At 43.2% G+C, this 11,689-nt stretch overlaps 1 protein-coding gene across 7 annotated transcripts in view; it reads right to left on the reverse strand.

Annotated features, from left to right (window-relative positions):
• LOC110535140 (poly (ADP-ribose) polymerase family, member 8) overlaps positions 1-4,969 on the reverse strand; it is an 83,393-nt gene extending 78,424 nt beyond the window's left edge. For 6 of the 7 annotated variants that reach the window (XR_016484727.1, XR_016484728.1, XR_016484726.1 and 3 more), the window contains exons 1-2: positions 4,036-4,969; positions 2,094-2,148 (exon numbers count right to left, since the gene is read on the reverse strand). Coding sequence is in view for 2 of the 7 variants with exons in the window: in XM_090191262.1 (XP_090047388.1) it covers positions 2,094-2,148; positions 4,036-4,126 (146 nt within the window). In the remaining 5 variants the exon portion in view is untranslated. The remainder of the gene's footprint in view (positions 1-2,093; positions 2,149-4,035) is intronic. The other variant, XM_090191263.1, reaches the window with a different exon arrangement.
• Between the last annotated feature and the right edge of the window lie 6,720 nt (positions 4,970-11,689).

Raw genomic sequence — 11,689 nt, forward strand, 5'->3', positions numbered from 1 at the left:
TCAACCCTACCCAAGTCCAGGATATAGTAACGACTACAGTCAACCCTACCTAAGTCCAGGATATAGTAACGACTACAGTCAACCTTACCCAAGTCCAGGATATAGTAATGACTACAGAGTCAACCCTACCCAAGTCCAGGACATAATAATGTCTACAGAGTCAACCCTACCCAAGTCCAGGATATAGTAATGACTACAGAGTCAACCCTACCCAAGTCCAGGATATAGTAATGTCTACAGAGTCAACCCTACCCAAGTCCAGGACATAATAATGTCTACAGAGTCAACCCTACCCAAGTCCAGGATATAGTAATGACTACAGAGTCAACCCTACCCAAGTCCAGGATATAGTAACGACTACAGAGTCAACCCTACCCAAGTCTAGGATGTAATAACGACTACAGAATCAACTCTACCCAAGTCTAGGATGTAATAACGACTACAGTCAACTATATTAGAAGACTTCACGAAAATGAAGTCTTATCATATACCAGACATACCTAAATCTATCAGGGCCTGGGACCAGTCTCATCGATAATGGTGCTGTTCCAGTGAGCAACAGTTAGGTACTGTAGGTTCAGACCTCAACAGCATCATTTAAAATTAGCATATATATCCAATGAATTACAGGCCTGAAGGAGGGCAGTCCTGGTAGTTAATTTGTGCCTCACAGGGGGACTGTCAAGTGGATTTAAAGGTAGGTCCAACGGTCCAGCCCCCCTCACCCCAGCAAACACACATCATTCATATGAAAAACCCAGCTGAACAACCAGCCCTGATGACAACCAGTAGACAAGCCCAGTAAGATACAGGAAGTGTAAACAACCAGCCCTGATGACAACCAGTAGACAAGCCAGGTAAGATACAGGAAGTGTAAACAACCAGCCCTGATGACAACCAGTAGACAAGCCCAGTAAGATACAGAACGTGTAAACAACCAGCCCTGATGACAACCAGTAGACAAGCCCAGTAAGATACAGAACGTGTAAACAACCAGCCCTGATGACAACCAGTAGACAAGCCCAGTAAGATACAGGAAGTGTAAACAACCAGCCCTGATGACAAACAGTAGACAAGCCCAGTAAGATACAGAACGTGTAAACAACCAGCCCTGATGACAACCAGTAGACAAGCCATGACCCAGTAAGATACAGGAAGTGTAAACAACCAGCCCTGATGACAACCAGTAGACAAGCCCAGTAAGATACAGGAAGTGTAAACAACCAGCCCTGATGACAAACAGTAGACAAGCCCAGTAAGATACAGGAAGTGTAAACAACCAGCCCTGATGACAACCAGTAGACAAGCCAGGTAAGATACAGGAAGTGTAAACAACCAGCCCTGATGACAACCAGTAGACAAGCCCAGTAAGATACAGAACGTGTAAACAACCAGCCCTGATGACAACCAGTAGACAAGCCCAGTAAGATACAGAACGTGTAAACAACCAGCCCTGATGACAACCAGTAGACAAGCCCAGTAAGATACAGAACGTGTAAACAACCAGCCCTGATGACAACCAGTAGACAAGCCCAGTAAGATACAGGAAGTGTAAACAACCAGCCCTGATGACAAACAGTAGACAAGCCCAGTAAGATACAGAACGTGTAAACAACCAGCCCTGATGACAACCAGTAGACAAGCCATGACCCAGTAAGATACAGGAAGTGTAAACAACCAGCCCTGATGACAACCAGTAGACAAGCCCAGTAAGATACAGGAAGTGTAAACAACCAGCCCTGATGACAACCAGGAGACAAGCCCAGTAAGATACAGGAAGTGTAAACAACCAGCCCTGATGACAACCAGTAGACAAGCCCAGTAAGATACAGAACGTGTAAACAACCAGCCCTGATGACAACCAGTAGACAAGCCCAGTAAGATACAGGAAGTGTAAACAACCAGCCCTGATGACAACCAGTAGACAAGCCCAGTAAGATACAGGAAGTGTAAACAACCAGCCCTGATGACAACCAGGAGACAAGCCCAGTAAGATACAGGAAGTGTAAACAACCAGCCCTGATGACAACCAGTAGACAAGCCATGACCCAGTAAGATACAGGAAGTGTAATTCTCTGAACGTTGTACTGTACCTTCTGGAGCCTTTGGAATAGGTGAAGGTGAAGGTGGCGTCAGAGTATCTGAAATCTGAAATAAATAACAGGGGAAACAGAACCGGTCAGAACAGAAACCAAAGAGGGTTATTAACCAAGCCACTGCTATGCCAGGCCACAGGGAGAAGAAAGGGGGGAGGAAAGTCCCCTTTCAACAAATGCAGTTTCCATGGAAACATTGAAAGGGGGTGCCCACTGATGGACAAAATATATAAAAAGGAGGTAAAAAAATTGTTGGCTCAACAAAAATATAAATCACAACATGCAACAATTTCAACGTTTTTACTAAGAGTTACGGTTCATATAAATGAATGAATTAGGCCCTAATCTATGGATGTCACGTGACTAGGAATACAGATATGCATTACGGGTCAAAGATACTTTTTTTTTTTTTAAAGGTAAGGGTGTGGTCAGTATCTGATGTGACCACCATTTTGTTTTTATTTAACTAGGCTATGGAGCACAACACCTTTATTTAACTATGCCTCATGTAGCACGACACATCTCATTCATATAGAGTTGATCAGGCTGTGGAATGTTGTCCCACTCCTCAAATGACTGTGAAGACGCTAGATATTGGCGGAAACTCCAGAGCATCCCAAACATGCTCAACGGGTGACATATCTGGTGAGTATGCAGGCCATAGAAGAACTGGGACATTTTCAGCTTCCAGGAATTGTGTACAGATCCTTGCGTTACATGGGGCCGTGCATTATGCTGAAACATGAGGTGATGGCGGTGGCTGAATGGCATGACAACGGGCCTCAGGATCTCGTCACGGTATCTCTGTGCATTCAAATAGCCATCGATAAAATGCAACTGTTTGTTGACCGTAGCTTCTGCCTGCCCATACCACCCCACCATGGGGCACACTTCACAACGTTGACGTCACCCACATGATGTCATACACGCACGCTGTCTGCCATCTTCCCGGTACAGTTGAAACCAGGATTCATCCGTGAAGAGGACACTTCTCCAGCGAGGCCAGTGGCCATCGAAGGTAAGCATTGACCCACTGAAGTTGGTTACGACACCGAACTGTTGGACATACTGACAAATTCTCTAAAAAGACATTAGAGGCAGCTTATGATAGAGAAATTAACATTTAATTCTCTGGTGGACATTCTTGCTGTCAGCCTGCCAATATGCACGCTCCCACAACTTGTCCCCAGCACAAGGTGCACCTGTATAATGATCATGCTGTTAAATCAGCTTCTTGATATGCGACATCTGTCAGGTGGATGGATTATCTTGGCAAAGGATAAATACTCACTAACATGGATGTAAAAAATAATTTGTGCACAACATTTGAGAGAAATAAGATTTTAGTGCATTAGAAACATTTCTGGGATATTTTATTTCAGCTCATGAAACATGGGACCAACACTTTATTTGTTGCGTTAATATGTGTCAGTATAAGTTTACACAACCGTTAGCCTACGTCCGGTACAACTAACGTCGATAGGCGAATAGACTAGCTACGGCTGGTGTCATCAATATTATGGCTGTCCGTCAATCTGTAGGGATGTTGAACCAAAGCCGTGTCATCATGACAAGCATATTAATGTTGTTTTTCTACTCCATTCTATTTTAAAATGTTTCAAATAATTAGTCACATTTAAAAAATAAAAACTTTCCGTACCATGGTCTAATATTTTGCCACACCAAAATGTAATGATAACTCAAGACACTTTAGGCTTGACCAATTTAATCACCGCACACACCTATCAAATAAAATGTCGGTCAATAATTAGATTCATTTGTGATGTTGACAACTGTGTCTAGAAGATGCTTTTGATGTTTTTTTGCTATCGAGGACAAGAACGAAACGGATGAGTGTGTGTGTGTGTGTATCAACATACGGCTTTATTAACCTGGGTGGAACACGTACCGTTCCACTACTGTACACAGACACACTCACCAGAGAAAAGGCAGTCTTTCTCTGCCTTGCACCTTTGAATTACGATGTTGACGTCTTTTTGTATTCTCTCTTGTCTTGAACACATCCCCATGAAATAAACCCCACGGGAATGGCTTCTCTTCTCTAATAAAGGCAAAATAAGATCCCATCAAAGGACTGATGTATTTCCAGTAAACTGAATGTTCGATGGAGCTGGGCTGGCTGGTTGATTCTGCTTTGGTTGTATTCCAGGTGTCCGATCTTCGTACCGTTTCGTTTCAGCTCGTAGCGGATATCATCTCGAATAACAACCGATGATGATACTATTATACAGCAGGAGTCGGCAGTAGTAGTAGTTCCGCACTTCGATGGATTTCATTAAAATAGCCTGTTCCACTTTTACTCCTAAAGCCCCAGTCTGCACTCTTAATCGCTATTCCACTGCTAAACCCAATAATGGCGATCTGTAAAGCTAAGATCAAAGATTGTTATTAACCAAGATAGACCTGAGCCTGTCGTTTCCAATGAAGGCAAATGAATCATAACGGGCCGAACAAACGCCAGTTAGTGAGATCCTCTGGCATTTATTTGGATTTTTCCGATGGGGAACGCCTACTCTGTGATGTTGGCGTGTGCATTCAATTAAAATGGAGAGAAAGAAAAAAACTTCTGGCAAAGGGTAAAGTCTGCAAAAAGCATTCCACTCGGTTTGTTACAGATTCACATTTTGTAAATCGATAACCGGTAAGAGATCAAATGTTTCAGTGATGAGAAAATGTGCAGAATTTCGGCCAAAATAATATCTCGCGATATGTTCTTCAACTAACCGGACACTGGGCTTCCATTTATTGCCATATTTGGAAACGCCAACCGGATGATTCATATTTATATATCCGGTGAAATATCTGGCTCATTGTTCCATCTGTGCTAAAACTATGAGCCGACTGCTAGTCTTAAAGTGAAACCAACATCGCTTTAACTCCAACTAAGGTCGTCGCTAGTTACCACAGCCACAAAGTCATAAACCCCGCCTATTTCCACCACTGCTCTTTTTAAAACCAGATTTGAAACCTAACCTTAACCACACTGCTAACCTTATGCCTAATCATCATCTTACATTTAGACCACAAAGCAAGTTTTATGAGACTCGAAATCGAGCTCAGGTGCATTCTGTTTCCATTGATCATCCTTGAGCTGTTTCTACAACTTGATTGGAGTCCACCTGTGGTAAATTCAATAGGCTGGACATGATTTGGAAAGGCAGACACCTGTCTATACAAGGTCCCACAGTTGACAGTGCATGGCTGCATTCCAAACACTTAAAAGACCATCCCCTCAGCCCTCAAGTGAAGTGGACACTTGCAGAACGAGGGAGGAAGGAATGATTTTTATAGATGGACTGCACTTGCCCGGAAAGTCATCACTCGTTCATCCCGTGATGATTGTGTTTCCAGCCGCCGGGAGCTTGTGGGTGCTTGATATGGGCTACAGTCAATTACGAGTGCATGTCTACTTATATTAAATATATCATTATTAATATACGCCTACTGTATGATAGCTGGCTAATTAATTAGCTAACTAACGTTAGCCTGCCTACTGTATGATAGCTAGCAAAATTAATTAGCTAACTAACGTTAGCCTGCCTACTGTATGATAGCTAGCTAATTAATTAGCTAACTAACGTTAGCCTGCCTACTGTATGATAGCTAGCTAATTAATTAGCTAACTAACGTTAGCCTGACTACTGTATGATAGCTAGCTAATTAATTAGCTAACTAACGTTAGCCTGCCTACTGTATGATAGCTAGCTGATTAATTAGCTAACTAACGTTAGCCTGCCTACTGTATGATAGCTAGCAAAATTAATTAGCTAACTAACGTTAGCCTGCCTACTGTATGATAGCTAGCTGATTAATTAGCTAACTAACGTTAGCCTGCCTACTGTATGATAGCTAGCTAATTAATTAGCTAACTAACGTTAGCCTGCCTACTGTATGATAGCTAGCTAATTAATTAGCTAACTAACGTTAGCCTGACTACTGTATGATAGCTAGCTAATTAATTAGCTAACTAATGTTAGCCTGCCTACTGTATGATAGCTAGATAATTAATTAGCTAACTAATGTTAGCCTGCCTACTGTATGATAGCTCGCAAAATAATTAGCTAACTAACGTTAACCTGCCTACTGTATGATAGCTAGCTAATTAATTAGCTGGAACTTCTGAAGAAGGAAAATGTTTTATTTGTACAATCTCCAAAAGATAACCAAACAAAAACATATTTACTTTTTGCGAGACGTGTATGTGCCGTCATGTGCATTAGTAGCACAATTTTCACTTACACTTGTATGTCGACTTATCCATATTGAAGTTGAGATTCAAAGTTTCGGCTGACTTTTCTTAGCGAATGTACAAACAATGCGAATTGAATTATGGGGCGTTTCAGGCCACGGAGTGAAAATAATTGTACACTCGCAAGCTAGATCAAAAAACGAGGGTTGAGGGGCTTACGTTACAAACTTCCCTTGTTTTCCTTTGGACCGACATCCAAGATGGTGACAGGGATTCCCCTGATGTGGGTCACCTTGGGGTCATGATAGGGGCTGCAACAAATGATTGATGTATTATAATAATTGATTATGCTTGTGTTGTATTAATAGAAGGGAAATGGTTATAAGACCCTCCGACACTACATTTATAGGGTCCTGGACTACAGATTAACAATTTAAGCAGTATAAGGTTTAATATTGTTCCACAGTTATTTTCTAGTCTCTGCCTCTTATAAGAAACGGTCTGGGGGATGTGTGTGCAGTCAAAACAGGGTGTCTGTGAGAAAGCGCCTCAAGGCTAAAAGCGATACATAGACACAGACCTCTGCAGGGGAGTAAATAGATAAGAGATAAATCAAACATACCACTCACTGTAAGCCACACGGGAATATAACATTACTGCTGAGCCCTTAGAAAACACTGGACTATTGCTTTCTCATGCGAGTATGTATAACTGTATATGCATGGGCTTCGTCTCATGAGTAGAAGGTGTTGATGTAGGCAGTTACATCACTCGACTGCAAGTATATTAAAGCAACTTTGACCTTTTTTTATTTTGCAGAATTTACTCTGAAACATACGTGCTGTGTTTCTGTTGTCAACTTCTGTCTGCAATTGCATTAATAAAGGTTTGATTGATTTACTTAAAGAATATATTATCTGACTGCTGATTTCACCAATAAGCCAATGATTGACAAGGAACAAGGACCCTACCCCAACACCCCCAAGGGCATAAGGCGAGAGGATAAGTGGACGAGGGTGTGTCTTTAATAAGTTTGAAATGCAGCCCATGTCAGAGCAAAAACCAAACCGTGATGTCGAAGGAATTGTCCATAGAGCTCAGAGACAGGATTGTGTCGAGGCACAGATCTGGGGAAGGGTACCAAAACATTTCTGCCATATTGAAGGTCCCCAAGAACACAGTGGCCTCAATCATTCTTAATTTGAAGAAGTTTGGAACCACCAAGACTCTTCCTAGAGGTGGCCGCCCGGCTAAACCGAGAAATCGGGGGAGAAGGGCCTTGGTCAGGGAGGTGACCAAGAACCTGATGGTCACTCCGACAGAGCTCCAGAGTTCCTTTGTGGAGATGGGAGAATCTTCCAGAAGAACAACCATCTCGGCAGCATCAGGCCTTCACGGTAGAGTGGCCAGACGGAAGCCACTCCTCTGTAAAAGGCAAATGACAGCCTGCTTGGAGTTTGCCAAAAGGCATCTAAAGACTCTAAGACCATGAGAAACGAGATTCTCTGGTCTGAATGCCAAGTGTCACGCCACGCGTCAACATAATATATTAGATTTTTTAATGTCCCGTTGGTAGGATAGTTTCGAGTGGAGATCATCCAGTTTATTTTCCAGTGATGGCACGTTGACAGGGATTTGGTTCTTCGTCCAGTTCGAGGTGAGTAATCGCTGTTCTGAATCCAGAAGCTCTTTTCGGTCATAAGAGACGGTAGCAGCAACATTATGTACAAAATAAGTTAAAAACAATGCAGAAAAACACACAGTAGAACAGTCGGTTAGGAGCCCGTAAAACGGCAGCCGTCCCCTTCGGCGCCATTATTAATAATCTCAGTCAAATTGTCTACAGTATTGAATTAACTGGCAGGGGTTCATTCTATAGGCTAAAGGACTCCTGATATCATTTTTGTCTTAATCTGTTGTTGTCTAGCACTGTCTTTTTGCAAGCTAGCTAGGACAATCTACTTTATGAACTGCTGACTGTCTTCCCAGAATCCTACATGGTGTGTGAACTGCTGACTGTCTTCCCAGTAGCCTACGTGGTGTGTGAACTGCTGACTGTCTTCCCAGTACCCTACTTGGTGTGAACTGCTAACTGCTCATAACTTGCAGCTGATTGTTGACACATCAACCAGGATCAAGGGGCAGTGCAATTTGTGATTGTTGTTGTTTTAATAATTAGTAGCTTTTATGGAGGGGGAGTGGTTTCATCTCTGCAAGGCAATTAGAAATTAGTGTTAGTATTTAGTACTGTCTAAATTTAGTCGCACTCTTCTCTCTCTCCCACTACTCTCTCCTCTTCTATCCTATTATCGCTCCCTTTTGCTAAATCCTTCTCGCTCCGGTCTCCTGATTCTGCCTCTTTGACCCTACTCTCCTCCTTTTCTACATCCTATGACTTGCACTGTACCCTTTCTTCCCGGCTGACTGGGCCCTCCCCTCCTGCTCCGTGGCCGAGTGACTCATGGGGAGCTTACCAAACAGGGCTGTGGTCAGCTGAGCAAAAATGGAGGAAAACTAAACTTCTGGAGGCCTTTTCATCCTTTCACTCCCACCTCTCTACCTTCTCTTCCTCTGTATCCACTGTTAAAGCCACTTCCTATCGCTCTAAATTTCAAGCTTCTGCCTCTAAACCTAGGAAACTCTTTTCCAACTTCTTCTCCCTCCTTAATCCTCCACCCCCGCCTCCTCCCTCTCTGCGGATTACTTTGTCAACCCCTTTGAAAAGAAGGTTGACGACATCCACTCCTCATTCACTCAAGTCTATTGAGTCCACGGGTCCCACCCACACAGAACAACTCAAACAAGTGACTCGCCCCTGCCGGTTCATGCTCTACAACAGCCATAGAGTATCACCTTTCCTCACACACGAAGCGGTGCAATTCCTAATCCAGGCACTTGTCATCTCCAGTCTAGACTACTGCATCTCGCTGATTTGCTGGTTTCCCCGCTTCTACCATCAAACCCCTGTAACTTATCCAGAACACCACAGCCCGCCTGGTGTTCAACCTTCCTAAGTTTTCTCTAAGTCACCCTGTTCCTCCGCACACTTCACTGGCTTCCAGGCAAAGCTCGTATTCACTACAAGACCATGGTATTTGCCTACAGAGCAGCAAGAAGAACTTCCCCTCCCTACTTTAAGGCTGTGCTCAAACCCTTACACCCCAACCCAAGTACTCCACTCTGCCACCTCTGGTCTCTTGGCCCTTCCATCCCTCCTAAATTTCAGTCACTATGGATTTGATTTTACCTTTATTTAACTAGGCAAGTCAGTTAAGAAATTCTTATTTACCAAGACGGCCTACCCCGGCCAAACCAGAACCAGGACGACGCTGGGCCAATTGTGCACCCCAATCACGGCTAGTTGTGATACAGCCTGGAATCGAACCAGTAATGACACCCCAAGCACCGAGATGCAGTGCCTTAGACCGTTGCGCTACTCGGGAGCCCAAGAGGATGAGAGGATCTGCTAAATTAAATTGGTTTCTAAAGTCCAGGCTCTGTCTTGGTTAAATAAAGGCTGAATGACCTGAAGGCTGAATGACCTGAAGGCTGAATGACCTGAAGGCTGAATGACGTGAAGGCTGAATGACCTGAAGGCTGAATGACCTGAAGGCTGAATGACGTGAAGGCTGAATGACGTGAAGGCTGAATGACCTGAAGGCTGAATGACGTGAAGGCTGAATGACCTGAAGGCTGAATGACGTAAAGGCTGAATGACCTGAAGGCTGAATGACCTGAAGGCTGAATGACGTGAAGGCTGAATGACCTGAAGGCTGAATGACCTGAAGGCTGAATGACCTGAAGGCTGAATGACGTGAAGGCTGAATGACCTGAAGGCTGAATGACATGAAGGCTGAATGACGTGAAGGCTGAATGACGTGAAGGCTGAATGACGTGAAGGCTGAATGACCTGAAGGCTGAATGACGTGAAGGCTGAATGACCTGAAGGCTGAATGACGTGAAGGCTGAATGACCTGAAGGCTGAATGACGTGAAGGCTGAATGACGTGAAGGCTGAATGACGTGAAGGCTGAATGACGTGAAGGCTGAATGACGTGAAGGCTGAATGACCTGAAGGCTGAATGACGTGAAGGCTGAATGACGTGAAGGCTGAATGACGTGAAGGCTGAATGACCTGAAGGCTGAATGACGTGCTTACTCTAACAAGTCTTCACTCTCTTGAAATCTACTTCTAGAAAAATCTATTTCTAGAAAAATTTACTTCTAGAATAATAAACTGAGTTTAGAAAAGGTGATTTCAAGGAAAAAGAAGACTTGAACTGAAAGTTTTAACATGTTAATTGAACACATACCTCCAGACTGTCACGTTCTGACCATAGTTCTTTTGTGTTTTCCTTGTTTTAGTGTTGGTCAGGACATGAGCTGGGTGGGCATTCTATGTTTTGTGTGTCTAGGTTGTTTTTCTGTGTTCGGCCTAGTATGGTTCTCAATCAGAGGCAGGTGTCGTTAGTTGTCTCTGATTGAGAATCATATTTAGGTAGCCTGGGTTTCACTGTTTGTTTGTGGGTGATTGTTTCCGTGTCTGTGTTTCACACCACACTGTACTGTTTTCAGTTTTGGTTATTCACGTTACGTTTGTTGTTTTTGTATGGAGTGTTCAGTTTACAGTGCCTTGCGAAAGTATTCGGCCCCCTTGAACTTTGCGACCTTTTGCCACATTTCAGGCTTCAAACATAAAAATATAAAACTGTATTTTTTTGTGAAGAATCAACAACAAGTGGGACACAATCATGAAGTGGAACGACATTTATTGGATATTTCAAACTTTTTTAACAAATCAAAAACTGAAAAATTGGGCGTGCAAAATTATTCAGCCCCCTTAAGTTAATACTTTGTAGCGCCACCTTTTGCTGCGATTACAGCTGTAAGTCGCTTGGGGTATGTCTATCAGTTCTGCACATCGAGAGACTGAAATTTTTTCCCATTCCTCCTTGCAAAACAGCTCGAGCTCAGTGAGGTTGGATGGAGAGCATTTGTGAACAGCAGTTTTCAGTTCTTTCCACAGATTCTCGATTGGATTCAGGTCTGGACTTTGACTTGGCCATTCTAACACCTGGATATGTTTATTTTTGAACCATCCATTGTAGATTTTGCTTTATGTTTTGGATCATTGTCTTGTTGGAAGACAAATCTCCGTCCCAGTCTCAGGTCTTTTGCAGACTCCATCAGGTTTTCTTCCAGAATGGTCCTGTATTTGGCTCCATCCATCTTCCCATCAATTTTAACCATCTTCCCTGTCCCTGCTGAAGAAAAGCAGGCCCAAACCATGATGCTGCCACCACCATGTTTGACAGTGGGGATGGTGTGTTCAGCTGTGTTGCTTTTACGCCAAACATAACGTTTTGCATTGTTGCCAAAAAGTT

This window comes from Oncorhynchus mykiss, chromosome 11, assembly GCF_057628025.1.
Source record: "Oncorhynchus mykiss isolate SJ-2025 chromosome 11, ASM5762802v1, whole genome shotgun sequence".
NCBI classification, from domain to species: Eukaryota; Metazoa; Chordata; class Actinopteri; order Salmoniformes; family Salmonidae; genus Oncorhynchus; species Oncorhynchus mykiss.